The sequence below is a fragment of the Acipenser ruthenus genome, chromosome 50 (genome assembly GCF_902713425.1).
Source record: "Acipenser ruthenus chromosome 50, fAciRut3.2 maternal haplotype, whole genome shotgun sequence".
Lineage (NCBI taxonomy): Eukaryota > Metazoa > Chordata > Actinopteri > Acipenseriformes > Acipenseridae > Acipenser > Acipenser ruthenus.
The window spans coordinates 1462631-1477029 of NC_081238.1; the positions used below are offsets into that span (position 1 = coordinate 1462631).

General features: G+C 40.9%; 1 protein-coding gene across 5 annotated transcripts; it reads right to left on the reverse strand.

Moving 5' to 3' along the window:
- Positions 1-7517: 7517 nt before the first annotated feature.
- On the reverse strand, positions 7518-14035 carry LOC131721942 (uncharacterized). Of its 5 annotated transcripts, XM_059015284.1 has the most exons (8): positions 13823-13941; positions 13220-13385; positions 12664-12811; positions 11897-11998; positions 11173-11229; positions 10127-10297; positions 9143-9265; positions 7518-8643 (listed from the first exon to the last, which is right to left on the reverse strand). In XM_059015284.1, the coding sequence occupies exons 3-8, from the start codon at positions 12802-12804 to the stop codon at positions 8599-8601; spliced, it is 639 nt and encodes a 212-aa protein (XP_058871267.1). In that variant the 5' UTR covers positions 12805-12811; positions 13220-13385; positions 13823-13941; the 3' UTR covers positions 7518-8598. The 5 variants fall into 5 exon arrangements, with proteins under 5 accessions (XP_058871267.1, XP_058871264.1, XP_058871265.1 ...); XM_059015281.1 differs by lacking the exon at positions 13220-13385 and having other exon boundaries at positions 12664-12830; positions 13823-14004; XM_059015282.1 differs by lacking the exon at positions 13220-13385 and having other exon boundaries at positions 12664-12806; positions 13823-14003.
- Positions 14036-14399: the final 364 nt, after the last annotated feature.

Below are 14399 nucleotides of genomic sequence, written 5' to 3' on the forward strand. Positions count from 1 at the left end.
TTTAAGTGAGATCGCTGTATTGTATTGGAATGCCCTACCAGCCTGTCTGCCGTGAGATCATTATATTGTAACGTTTTCTTTGCTAATTACATACATTTAGCGGCGATAGGCATCGGTATCCGTGTTAATTTAACCTTTTGATTTTTCTTTGAAGTTTTGGTTGCTTTCAGGCTTGTGAGTGCGCAGCAGAGTGATTGTTGTGGTTTTGCTGACACCTAGTGGCGGACCTTTGAAACGCAACGATATTGACACCTTCCTCTTCAACGCAGTTCCAGTTCACGTGTGGCTATGTAGCTTTGCACTAAAATTCAACACGAGTAGTTTTCCATGACTAAGAACTGTCGTGTAAACGTTTAGTTATTCTAGTTCTCAAGAATAAAACAATTATTTTGGACTATGATATTCAAATGCCGCTTCATTATTTCAAATTCAGATGTTTTACGCAATAAAAGAGAGAAATAAGGCAAAAGTGAAAAAAGAAATTGAAACAGGGAAATAAGAAAGAGGGGGAACGAGTAAAAGAAAAGAAAAAGGAAGGAACGAGTATAGAAATAGAGTGAATGGAAATGAGAAAAGACAAAGAGAAAGTAGAAGATGGGGAAGAGAGAAAAAGACTGAAAGAAAGTGAGAAACACCTAAATAGTAAAGAAAGAAGGAAAGCAATCTGTCTCGGGAGCGCCTCCTGTCACAGTGGGGTGTATCAGGGCTCGTTTCCCTTTGAAGATTTCCACTCGTAAATGTGATTGATTCTCTCCCCTGCTATTTTTTGAGCAGGTGTAGAAAAAAATACCTTTACGTTTCTTTATTGAGAGCGGCGTTAATTTGAGGGCGTCGTTAATTCGAAGTAATCACTTTTCTAATACGTTCTCCTTCTATCCAAACTTAGCTTGAGTGATGCATCTGAATCCTGTCGCTCTATAGCCCCTAGTGGCCAAATGATGTTATTGCAGCAGTGTGGAGTAGTGGTTAGGGCTCTGGACTCTTGACTGGAGGGTCGTGGGTTCAATCCCAGGTGGGGGACACTGCTGCTGTACCCTTGAGCAAGGTACTTTACCTAGATTGCTCCAGTAAAAACCCAACTGTATAAATGGTTAATTGTATGTACAAATAATGTGATATCTGTATAATGTGAAATAATGTATAATGTGTATAATGTGAAATAATGTGATATCTTCTAACAATTGTAAGTCGCCCTGGATAAGGGCGTCTGCTAAAAATAAATAAATAAATAAATAATAATAATAATAATAATAATAATAATAATTGCATGTGTCACTCTCTACAGCCCCTAGTGGCCATAGGATGTTGTTGCATGTGTCAATTAAACTGAAATAAATAAATAAATAACGAATTGGAGTGCTACGTTCCCAAGTTCATCTCCAGTACGCCGGCGTGCAAGGGGATCCGTCAACCAGAAGAACCAGATGTTTTTCACATCTTGACTGCCTCTGTGTCCCAATATATCACCTTTGTAAGAAATTATTTTGTGATATTTAACAATCAGGGATGTACACAGTGTGGTGTCTTGCTGTGCAGTTGCAGAGAATGAGACGGACACTGTGTTGAACTGTAGACGAGTTTCCTGGGAGTACAGGACGAGTTGCCTGGGAGTAGGGGACGAGTACAAACGCAGACATGGTTGGTTTGGTATCAGCATGTAGAATGAGCTCTGTAGGTGGAGTGGGAATAAAAACATAAGAAAGTTTACAAATGAGAGGAGGCCATTCAGCCCATCTTGCTCGTTTGGTTGTTAGTAGCTTATTGATCCCAGAATCTCATCAAGCAGCTTCTTGAAGGATCCCAGGGTGTCAGCTTCAACAACATTACTGGGGAGTTGGTTCCAGACCCTCACAATTCTCTGTGTAAAAAAGTGCCTCCTATTTTCTGTTCTGAATGCCCCTTTTTATCTAATCTCCACTTGTGACCCCTGGTCCTTGTTTCTTTTTTCATGTTGGAAAAAGTCCCCTGGGTCGACATTGTCTATAATTTTTAGGATTTTGAATGCTTGAATCAGATCACCGCGTAGTCTTCTTTGTTCAAGACTGAATAGACTCAATTCTTATGCTATACTTCGGTACGGCTACATGCAACATATGGAGCTGGAGTCCGGAGTGGACATGTGAACACTACACACACACAGTATTTTCTTCCTTGGTCATTATCAGAAGTTTTCATTAAAACAAAACTGTGATAAAATGAGAATAACGGATTTAATAAACCCTTGGGTTGCACTGTGTTAAAGGGAGCCTGCAATAATGTTGCTAGAACAAGAATTAAGAAAATGTTTTTTAAAGCGTAATTTAAAGGAGGACCAGTGATAGTTGCCAAGAGGGGGAAAAAACACACAATGTCAAAGCGTCGGTAAGCACTTCTTTAAAGAGGGACCAGTGAGAAGGTTGTAGAACAATAACACAATCATACAAAGCACTGCTTTAAGCAGATCATCCAACAAAATGAAACTGTCAAACGTGCGCCAATGAAAACATCTGTTTGACTCCTCAGTACACAGCAAGCACAAGAGGAGCGTCATTCTGACATATGGAATAGAATACCAGTAATAAAACCAGCACTGTTCTGCACATCTGTAATACGGCATCTCCAGATGTTCTGTACTGCACCTCCTCATCCGCTGGCTCTGAGCAGGCCGTGTAGAGGCCTCAATGCACCCTATTAAAGAGGAGTCGTGCGTGGGCTGTTTATGGCTGGGAAATATTCCTACCCAGATAATACAGTATTGTCGTCTTTCCAGGAATCAGGACAGCCAAAAAACACACCAGCCCCCTCTCAGCAAGGTTCTGTCTTTAATACCGGTGGCAGCAGCCTTTGAATCGTAAAGTTTGACCCCTTTGGTTGAAGCCTGCTTGGTGTTTGGTGATAGTCGTGTGGAGTTTTCTGTCAAGCAAGGTGGTCTGGGATCTTTGCAGAGTTATTTCCAGATTCCTGCCTTAGTTTGGCATTACATTCTTCTTGTGTGTAGAGTGATTTGTTGACAACGTTCTTTAAGAAACTTTGATTTATGTTATATATTTTTTATTATTACATATACAAATCAACAAGCAATATCTAACCAGGGCAAAAACAGTTCCAATCTAGTAAAGTATCTACCATCCCCATCGGCACGGCTGTAAATTCAAACTGAGCAATCAGTATGGTGTAAACATTGATGACCGTGACGTAACAGTATGTCTTGAATAAGAAGTAATGAAATGTTTAGTCGCATACGCCTCACTCCATATGCTGCAGGGGTGAAAGACAGACAGACACATGGGCAAACACAAACACCCCCCACCCCCTGCATCTTCAGAATCTGATACTCTCAATAACTGAAGCTCAAGAAAGGTAAAACCAAGTCTCCTGACAATTGGATAAGCAGCTCAGAGGGTTGTACTGTACGGACATACTCAATACTGTTAAATAATGTTAATACCAAGCTCCATCACACCTGGATAAGCGTTTGTTCAGATATATGGAAACATGTGGAGTGTGACATTAGGTTAAACAATGAAACATAAGAAAACAGAAGAACATTTAAGAACATGCTGATTGATCTGCAAACTCACTTGAGTCTTTAAGGATCCCAGTGATTCAGCATCAGCAACATGACTAGGTAGCCCATTCCATCCCCTCCCACTCTGTGTGAAGACGTGTCTCCTCCTCTCTGACCTAAGTCTATCGCCTCATCATTTCAATCTGTGTGTCCTCTGGTCCTGGTTTCTGTGCTGTGCTTGAATTTGGGTTAGGTTAACGTTATCACCTTGTTTCGATTTAAAGACTTCACTGAAGTCGCCCCTATTTCTTCTGCTTAGATTCAGTTCCCTCAATCTTCAGAACCCATTCCTGTAAGACCTGGGATTGGTGTGGATGCTCTTCACTACCTTTCAAAATGCTTTTAGAAATCAGAAAAGAAACTTGAGTCTTTCTCAAGGTCTTCAATATTGAAATGAGGTTAGATTCATTTTCTTATATCACTGGGTGATGTGGCCTCCCCCATTCATAAAGTGTGGTCTCTTAATGGACCCAGTAGAGGAAAGTGCTGTTTTGTATCAAACATTAACCTTGCAGAGGTGTAAATGGTTCTAGTTGCAGCAGGACACGTAGAAGTTACACGTGGGATAAAAGAGCATTGTAACGGCTTGGCATCTCAGCCCATTGAATTGAATGGAGATGCGAGGACTGGAAGCAAACCACGAACTACGGTTCAAAGACAAACGTTTTACCATTCAACTGTACAGCAAGCTGTGTAGTGGAGAGGGAAGGAGCTTTGGAAGACCAGTGCTACATTATTAATTAGCAAATATATTAAATTATTACTTTTCACAGGTTTTTACAAAGGAGGATACGGACAACATGCCCCACATGTCAACCTGTTCCTATCCTGTTTTAAATAACTTTGAACTTCTATTATATGTAAACTTATGGAAAGCATAATAAGATCACTGTGCAAATTTACTGCAGAAACTTTTATAGTGGTCTGCTTAGAATGCGGTGAGACAGAAGAGATAGATCCTAATGGTGAGGCATCTTGCAATAGCTATGAGCTAATAACAGTTAACAGAAGGATGCTGCCAGCTGGCTGTATACATTAAGCCTGTATCCTTAATAAAAACAGCTAGACCCTGCAGACAAATTTGAATTAATATAATTAATCACAAACAAATGCATAGCTATGCAGTTTCCTCGTGTATGCTGGATCATTTAGGGTCATTTTATATTCATCAAGTGAAAAGTAATATACGTGTATGTATGCTTCTTGCTGGCTGGTACAACCCTCCTTATGTTTTCTGTGTTAAAACAACTTGACATACAATTACGTCAGGGTTTTCTATCAAACCGTATAATATGACAAAAATAAATATCGTAGTTAATATTACCCTTTTTCATCTTGCGGCTGGACTTTGTGGAAGTGTAGATTCGGTTTTATTAAATACAATAATTCCAGTTATTTCAGCATACTTGGTGGTGCTCAGTCTTCGCTGCAAGGAGTCGTGCTAAATTTGATCTCCTTCAGTGAATTTAGTGAATAAAACGGAATTTCCCCGAGGGATGGGTCAGTGTAGTCCAATACACGAAAAAAAACTTCTTCGAATAGCATATTACATATTCGAGTACTCGAAAAAGACTTATATTAGCTACTAGTGGAAGCAAACGCGTCTTTTATTTATTTTGTTTTCAGATCTCCCGCTTGAGTTCCCCTGACGGGGCACAGCCGCTGTTGCTAGGCAGCTGAAACAGCTTCCGGCAGCACGGCACGTGATAACTTGAAATTTGTAAACAAATGGATATAGCAAGTGCTAAAAAAGAAGCCTAACTTTATTAACATTGAAATTAAAACGCTAATTTAGCTTTCTGTTGAATGTAAAGACTTATTAAATACTAAGCAGAACGCAGCAATGACGGAGAAAACTCTGTGGACTGCACTGCAATGTAAAACATCTAGTACTGTTGACTTTCTGTGAATGGATGGAGTGAGGTCAGCATTTGCACTGACCATTATCAACCAGGTATGTGGCTTGTTTTGAATTATTTACAGGTTATTGAATAAACCAAGTAACTTTAACAAAGAAATCTCGTCATGGACATTGTACGCTTTGTGAACCGGGCCGGCCCCTCCAAAGAGTGAAGTCTTTAGCGGCTTACGCGCGCTTTATGCTGTTTGCTGTACGTACGTACATAGAGATGTAAATGTGTAACACGTGTGTTTGTTTGTTTGTTTATTTATTTATTTATTTATTTTTATTATTATATTTTTATATATATTTTGCTTTAGAGTGATTTATTGTTAGTTGCTTACATTCCTCTCCTGTTTCATGCTTGAGGCTATCAGGCTGTTAATTTTTACTATCTCTTATTATTATTTATTTCTAGCAGACGCCCTTATCCAGGGCGACTTACAATTTTTACAAGATATCACATTATTTCACATTGTACATTATTTCACATTCTACAGATAGCATTTTTTTTTTTTTTTTTTTTTTTTTTACACAGAATTACCCATTTATACAGTTGGGTTTTTACTGGAGCAATCTAGGTAAAGTACCTTGCTCAAGGGTACAGCAGCAGTGTCCCCCCCACCTGGGATTGAACCCACGACCCTCCGGTCAAGAGTCCAGAGCCCTAACCACTAATCCACACTGCTGCCCCTCTTCCCCTGCGCACGCACGCAGCAGTCAACTACCTGCACAAGAGGATCTCCCCTTCCTCACCTGTTTGTGATTAACTGATTAATCTTCCCTTTAAAAAGGGGATATAGAGAGTTAAGAGAGGGACAAAGTCAGTTTGTGGGAAGGATGGTATGGAGGGCATAGATCAGAGGAAGTTAACTTAATAAGGCTGTTTATAGGACATTCAACTTTAAATGAACATTTCTATAGAATTGGAGCGCATGAGAATGGGTTATGCATGAAATGTGGGGTTATGGAAACTGTGGAACACCTGATGGGAAGTGAGAGTAGAGGTAGAGGAGAGTTGAGGGCTTTGAATATTCAGAATAATCTTTTTAGGGACAGCATAGGGGATGGTAATAGAATAGAAAGGGGTATGGTCAAGTATATAAGGAAATTCATTAGGAAAACAGGGAGATTTAACCAGTCTTAAAAAACAAACAAACAAACAAAAAAATTAAATAAATAAATGCATCAGGAATCAAAGTGTTGGGCTGACAGTAACTATCATCAAAACAAACAGTAGGTGGCGACAAGAAGCTTCGACAGAAGCTTGGTGGCCATGATGAACAAAAAGAGAAGGGCACGCTGTTGTAAAACTGCTGCTCAGTAACTGGTCAGACTGATGGAAGCTGTGGGTAGCTGAGAGCGGACGAGAGTGATTAGTATACTTTTAAAGCAAAGTAACTGTCCGTCTGCCTTGTTACCATCCCTCCATTAGACTCGGGGAAATTCGGTTTTATTCACTAAATTCACTGAAGGAGATTTAGCACGACTCCAAGTATGCTGAAATAACTGGAATTATTGCATTTAATAAAACCGAATCTACACTTCCACAAAGTCCAGTCACAAGATGAAAAAGGGTAATATTAACTACGATATTTATTTTTTTCATGTTATGTGGTTTGATAGAAAACCCTGATGTAATTCTATGTCAAGTTGTTTTAACACAGAAAACATGAGGGTTGTACCAGCCAGCAAGAAGCATACATACACGTACAGTGGCTCTCAAAAGTATTCAACCCCCTTGGACTTTTCCACATTTTATTGTGTTACAACATGAAATCAAAATGGATTTAATTAGGAGTTTTTGCCACTGATCAACACAAAAAAAGTCCATAATGTCAAAGTGAAAAATAAAATCTACAAATTGCTCTAAATTAATTACAAATACAAAACATGCTATCACTATGTTTTGTTACACTATAAATTTGCTATGTTAGACTTTTATAAGGGTTGTCGCCATCAAATAACCCTATAACAGAAGCAGGAGCTAATTTCCTAGGGGGTCTTCCCAATTAGACCTAATAATTTAACCGTGGTATTCCAAAACAGAAGAAAACACAGGGAGCATGCTAGGATCACACAAAAAGTTTAATACAATAACTATGCAAGGGTGATACAAGGGACTTCTTCCATGCTGATGAGTTAATAATACTGACATCAAAATAAGATACTTGGCTCTCCACTACACAGCTTGCTGTACGGTTGAATGGTAAAACGTTTGTCTTTGAACCGTAGTTCGTGGTTTGCTTCCAGTCCTCGCCTCTCCATTCAATTCAATGGGCTGAGATGCCAAGCTGTTACAATGCTCTTTTGTCCCACGTGTAAGTTCTACATGTCCTGCTGCAACTAGCACCATTTACACCTCTGCAAGGTTAATGTTTGATACAAAACAGCACTTTCCTCTACTGGGTCCATTAAGAGATCACACTTTATCAATGGGGGAGGCCACATCACCCAGTGATATAAGAAAATGAATCTAATCTCATTTCAATATTGAAGACCTTGAGAAAGACTCAAGTTTCTTTTCTGATGTCTAAAAGCATTTTGAAAGGTAATGAAGAGCATCCACACTAATCCCAGGTTTTACAGGAATGAGTTCTGAAGATTGAGGGAAATTAATCTAGGCAGAACAAATAAGAAATAGGGGCGACTCTAGTGAAGTCTTTAAATCGAAACAAGGTGATAACGTTAACCTAACCCAAATTCAAGCACAGCACAGAAACCAGGACCAGAGAACACACAGATGGAAATGAAGACGAGATAGACTTAGGCCAGAGGGAAGAAGACACGCCTTCACACAGAGAGTGGTGAGGGGATGGAATGGGTTACCTAGCTATGATGTTCAGGCAGAATTACTGGGATCCTTCAAGATCCAACTTGACAAAGTTCTGAGATCAATCAGCTGCTGGGAAACGGACAAGCTCTGATAGGTTGGCCTCCTCTCGTTAGTTAATTTCCTTCTGTAAATACTATAGGTACTGTATGTTTGAATACAATCATAATATGTTTATGAATCATGATGATATATTTCACTCCACTGAATATACTAGTATAGGTGGTTATAATAAAAAATACATAGGAATTGGATATTTGTTTGTTCAGTTGTAGTCTCCATTTCCGCTGTCTTAGGTTCAGCATTGGAGGAGGACGCTTAGCTCTCCGTTTGCTCAGAAGGTTGCTGGATAACAATCACGGGCTGTGAAGAAAGAATTGGATAAAAATTTAGCTTCAATTCTTTGTAACAAACAAAACAATGTCCCTGTGGAGCACCTCCATTCACTATATAAGTCTCAAATGTGCAGTTTTGAAAGAAACACGTGATATCTAGTCCTACGCTCTGTTTCCATGCCTTTAATTAAGGGAGTGGTCACCTGGAGAGTCCCCACCCCTTCACTGGCTTCTTTGCTGTCAATAACCAATCAGCTGCTTCCCCTATTGACTGCCATGCTTTCAGCCAGTAACCCGACCCAGAAGACACTGCTGAGGCGAAACGGAGTAAGGCAAGCAAACTGAGAACTTTCTTTAACCTGATGTTCTGAAATGACAATACAACTTGGCTAAAACAGTTTTTTCTTTTAAAGCTGCACATTTGAAACCTATATAATGAATGTATAGTGGAGTTTAATATAACAGTGTAACAGGAAACTGGTTTAGTAAGTAAGGGATCAGAGTGCAGTAAAAGGGATAACACTTACCACACTCCTTGGGGCACCACAGCACTGGATTGCTTTACAGCAGTAGGAAGCGATGGTTATGCCGATTGCAACTTGCACAGCTAATGCAAAAAGCATCTCCATAAAAATACAATCGTCAATCGTCTGTTGAGAAAAGAGAAAATATACAAAGAGAATATATTATTTGTTTATTTATTTAGCAGACGCCTTTATCCAAGGCGACTTACAGAGAGACTCAAAGACGGAGCACAAGGAGGTTAAGTGACTTGCTCAGAGTCACACAATGAGTCAGTGGCTGAGGTGGGATTTGAACCAGGGACCTCCATGGTTAGAAGCCTGTTTCTTTAACCACTGGACCACACAGCCTCCTTCAAGACCCAATATAGAGAGCCCTGACATAAGAATTCCAACTTGAAAATCTTAATGAGGACACTGGTCAGGTTAAACTACAGATTCCGGCCGTGCCTTTACCAGGGGAGACCCTCGGGGACCCCTGCACTCCCCAGACTGTGTGACTCCCCCTGCACACCACGTGGCCGTGCCTTTACCAGGGGAGACACTTGGGGACCCCTGCACTCCCCAGACTGTGTGACTCCCCCCTGCACACCACGCTGCCGTGCCTTTACCAGGGGAGAGAATCAGGGACAAGGTGCAGTTTTAAAAGAAATCCAAACTCAGTTGCTTCAGACTATGAACTAAGCATTCCCTTGTTATCATTTGAAAGACACAAATCGGCTGAACTGCTCATTCAATAGAAAACAAGGTGTCGGGCAATTGGAGAGAATAGTTATCAAAAAGTTAATATAAAAATACTTTGACTGTCGTTCTTTTTCAATGTCTTAATATAAAAAAAAATTATAAAAGTTCACAGTGTAAAATAAAAAATAAAGAGTTGAAATGTTAAGGGGAAATTGTGACGTCGCCTTGCTGGTTAGTATCGAGAGGGTTCAGCAGGCAATCGGGGGGAGACTTACACCGGCTATGATCAAATAATAGAACACTTACGTTATACTTCTCACACAGTTTCAATTCTTTGCTGTATGTCTCATTCTCAAAGTGGAAATGGCAGTGAGAATCACTGAGTGAGAAATACATCGCACTGGGCAAGCCATGCGTTAATAACATGAAACCACTGAAAGTAGATCCAAGGACTTCCATGCCAAGACAAGCCTTGATCTGAAATGATACAAACAAGACTCACACAGTAAAATTCAAGCAGATTTGAACCCATAGGAACCCCAGTGCCCCAGTTTAATGATCCCCCGCTGTGGATACAGTCCTCAGTGAAGGGGAGATGCAGCAGTGGAGGTACTTCACACTTCACATCTTCCAACGTCTGATAGCTGCTTATCCAATTGCCATGGAAATTGGTATTAACAACATTAAGCGTCCCCTAAAGGGAGCTTGTGTGATTTTGTGAACCCGCCGTCATCAACCCTTTACACTGACAAAGTCAAATGGGCAGCACTGTGGAAACTCTGCTGGCAAAATCTAACTGCACTCTGCTGTGAGTGAGTGAGTGAGTGAGCTGTGCTGTGTTTACCTGAGCTGTGCTGTGCTGTGCTGTGCTGTGCTGTGCTGAGCTATGCTGTGCTGTGCTGTGCTGTGCTGTGCTGTGCTGTGTTGAGCTGTGCTGCGCTGTGCTGTGCTGTGCTGTGCTGTGTTGCGCCGTGCTGTGCTGCGCTGTGCTGTGCTGTGCTGTGCTGCGCTGCGCTGTGCTGTGCTGTGCTGTTTGTACCAGTTTGCAACTTTATAGTGAAGGCGATGCCCAGCCTCTTTTGTTTTGTTTAAACCTTTTATTTTGGCCCTCATGCTCTGTTTATTTGTTCCTGTTTGTTTTTGTTAATTAAAGTGTGCTTTGTGTGTAAAACTACAGCTTTCCAGGGATACGTTAATACAAATATCATAACAATCGTGATTCTGCTGAAAAAGATATTGCAGGAATACGTACCTGCAAGCAGAAAGTTAGGGAAAGTAATATGCTGTGTTTTAAACCCGACAGCCTGTTCAGTGACACTCTAATATGAGGCTGACTTACAAATAAGACTTACTATAGGGAGACGAAGAGTTTTATCAGAAGCTATTGCCAAAGCCCCGGCGATCAGCATCTAAAGAGAAGAATGTCATCTGTAAATACATCTTCAAAAACATCACAGGTGGAATAAAGGGACAGACATAATGATGCAGTATCTATAAAGAGGCATGTTATATATACAGCCCTGTGAAGATGTAATGTAAAGCTGTGTTCAGACTTGGCTGACAAACCAAAGTGAGATCCCAGATCATCCTGCCCCTCCACACTACCCCTCAGATCAGCCTGCCTGTCCACACTAACCCTCAGATCAGTCTGCCTGCCCACACTAACCCTCGGATCAGTCTGCCTGCCCACACTAACCCTCGGATCAGTCTGCCTGTCCACACTAACCCTCGGATCAGCCTGCCTGTCCACACTAACCGTTGGATCAGTCTGCCTGTCCACACTAACCCTCAGATCAGTCTGAGACCGTTCCAATTCAGACCTGCAGGGGGGAGTTCTCAGATCAGCTCAAGTCTGAACAGACAAACCACTTTTGTAATGCGTTGCCTTTCCAAAAAATCATCCACTGACAGAAAAGGAAAGTAGGAGGACATCACAAGGCACTAGGGACAGCACAGGGCAGTAAAGATAACACAGGGTACATCATTCTCTAACCTTGTCTTTAATTCCACAAATGAGTCTAATAACAAAATGAAATGAATGGCAGATTGGCATGAAATTGACAGAAAAACACTAACCAAGAATTCAGCAGCAATGTCAGACCAGTCTTCCGGAAAGAGGGATTCAAAAATAATGACAGTGCATCCAAAATGAAACAGGCAAACCATGATCTGGGTTACCTGGAAACCACAAAGAAAACGGTGAATTACAATGGGTGTAGCGAACAAACTTATACCACAAATCTGACTCGTGTTTCACTTCCATGAGCTGTATAGCTCTCAGCAGTTTTGAAAGAAACACATGTTATAGCAAACACGTATTGTAATTTAAAATACTGGTAGTACACTGGGTTGAAGACAGTTCTCTGTTTACTTGCCTTGCATTCCAAGAAGTCTGTTACCGCTTTACCTGGTTTGTCATTTCACCTCGGCAGTGTGTTCTGGGCCTGGCTGAAATCATGTCAGTCAATCGTCAGTCCCCCAGGATACCGGAAACGCGAGACAGTCTTAAAGCACAGCTTGCAAACAGAGATTTCATTAACCCACTGTAGTACTGGATTTTTAAAAATGAAAATGTGTGTTTGCTAAAACAAGCCTTTCTTTTAAAACTGCACCTCTGAGGCGTATATAATGAATAGATGGATGTGCACAGCAGAGAGCATTCATGGAACTGTTGTGTCTCTCTGGAGATTCATGGAACTGTTGTGTCTCTCTGGAGATTCATGGAACTGTTGTGTCTCTCTGGAGATTCATGGAACTGTTGTGTCTCTCTGGAGATTCATGGAACTGTTGTGTCTCTCTGGAGATTCATGGAACTGTTGTGTCTCTCTGGAGATTCCACTCACCCCCAGAGATCCAGGATGTCCTTCTGTGAACTTTTGGATTCGGTTTTGGGCCTTCTCAAAGCGGATGGCGACAGCGGGCCCTTCTTGCCCCACACTGGGGCTGAGGGGGGCGGAGGGCTGAGAGTCTTGGGGCTGATCCATCGCTGTGCTGGGAATAAACAAAATATCTGAAAGCAATGATGCGTGTTTGTGAATTTCAGACGTTGTTGTTAGTATTAGTTGTATTAGTATCAGTTTTGCCCTTTAATATGCTTAAAATGAAATCAAATTGTTCATGAATAATCGAAATAAAATGTAGTTAAGAAAATATAAGTATCTCTTCTAAAATTGAGATTTGAATCCGGAAACTGGGAAAATCCGTCAGAACCTCATCAAGACACTGTTTAAAACTGGCAAGATATTTGCGCAACAGCCAGGACAAATCTCAGTGTCCTGTAATATGACAGGACACCCAGGACACTGGACACTGCCTCAAGACACCCAGCAGGACACAGAATGCTCAAGTTTTATGACTTTCACTTAGCTTTATATGAAGCGCTCAACAGAAAAAGCTTACCGTATTTTCAGCTTCCACAGCAATGCAACAAATGTGCATTCTGTGTTTCAAGAGCTGTGTTCTTGTGAATGGGAGTGACTACAACTTCCTGTAGTATATCTGTTTGCAATTTCAGTTCATCCTCAGGGACAAAGTGTGCGTGTTTGTGGGGTGGCGCAATTCAAAACTAAAAAACATTGACAAATAGCCACTAGGGTTTGGAGAACCAACCATTTTCACAGTAGTAATAACAACAACAATAATAATAATAATAATAATAATAATAATAATAATAATAATAGTAGTAGTGTACACCATACAGTGCATACAACATCAAGCCTGCAGTCCATTGTTGTTTGTTTTGGTAGAGCTCTTGTTTTGTGTGTACGTGTAGAACAGAATTCATTTTAAAAAGCTGGTGTCTGACAACTGGACGGTTGCAGTGTTGTTTACTACAGAGGCGTGTGCAATCTTACTATCGGTGAGAAATCCCTTCTGACAGATAATAAGACAGTTTTCACACTTTTTAACAGAGTCCCCTTCTCCCCCTAGCAATGCCCTGATCCTGCAGTAACAGAGACAGACATCTACAGTGAAAGATAGTATGGAACATTCTCAACTTACCGATAGTCCACTTTCCTAGTTTTTCTTGAAGTTTGTCTGCTGTTTTATCCTGTGCTCTGTGAGCCTCTGCTTCTCTTTGCAGAGTTCTTGCAGGAAACGTCGAAGTACAAGCTTTGGTGTCCGGTTTCATTGTTGTTAACTCTTGGGGTGCTAGCACTGAAGCTGAATATTGAACCGAATCTATTTAGCCTAGAACTAAGAAGAATGAAGGGAGACTTGACTAAAGTGTTTAAAATCTTAAAAGGAGTTGACATAGTTAGCCTGAAACAATACTTTATGCGCAGCACAGAAACCAGGACCAGAAGACACACAGTTGGAAATTAAGTGGAGATAGACTCAGGACAGAGGGCAGGAGACACTTGTTCACACAGAGAGTGGTGAGGGGATGGAATGGGCTACCTAGTCATGTTGCTGATGCTGAATCACTGGGATCCTTAAAGACTCAAGTGAGTTTGCAGATCAATCAGCTACTAGGATGGGCCGATTGGCCTCCTCTTGTTCTTAAATGTTCTTCTGTTTTCTTATGTTTCATTGTTTAACCTAATGTCACACTCCACATGTTTCCATATATCTGAAC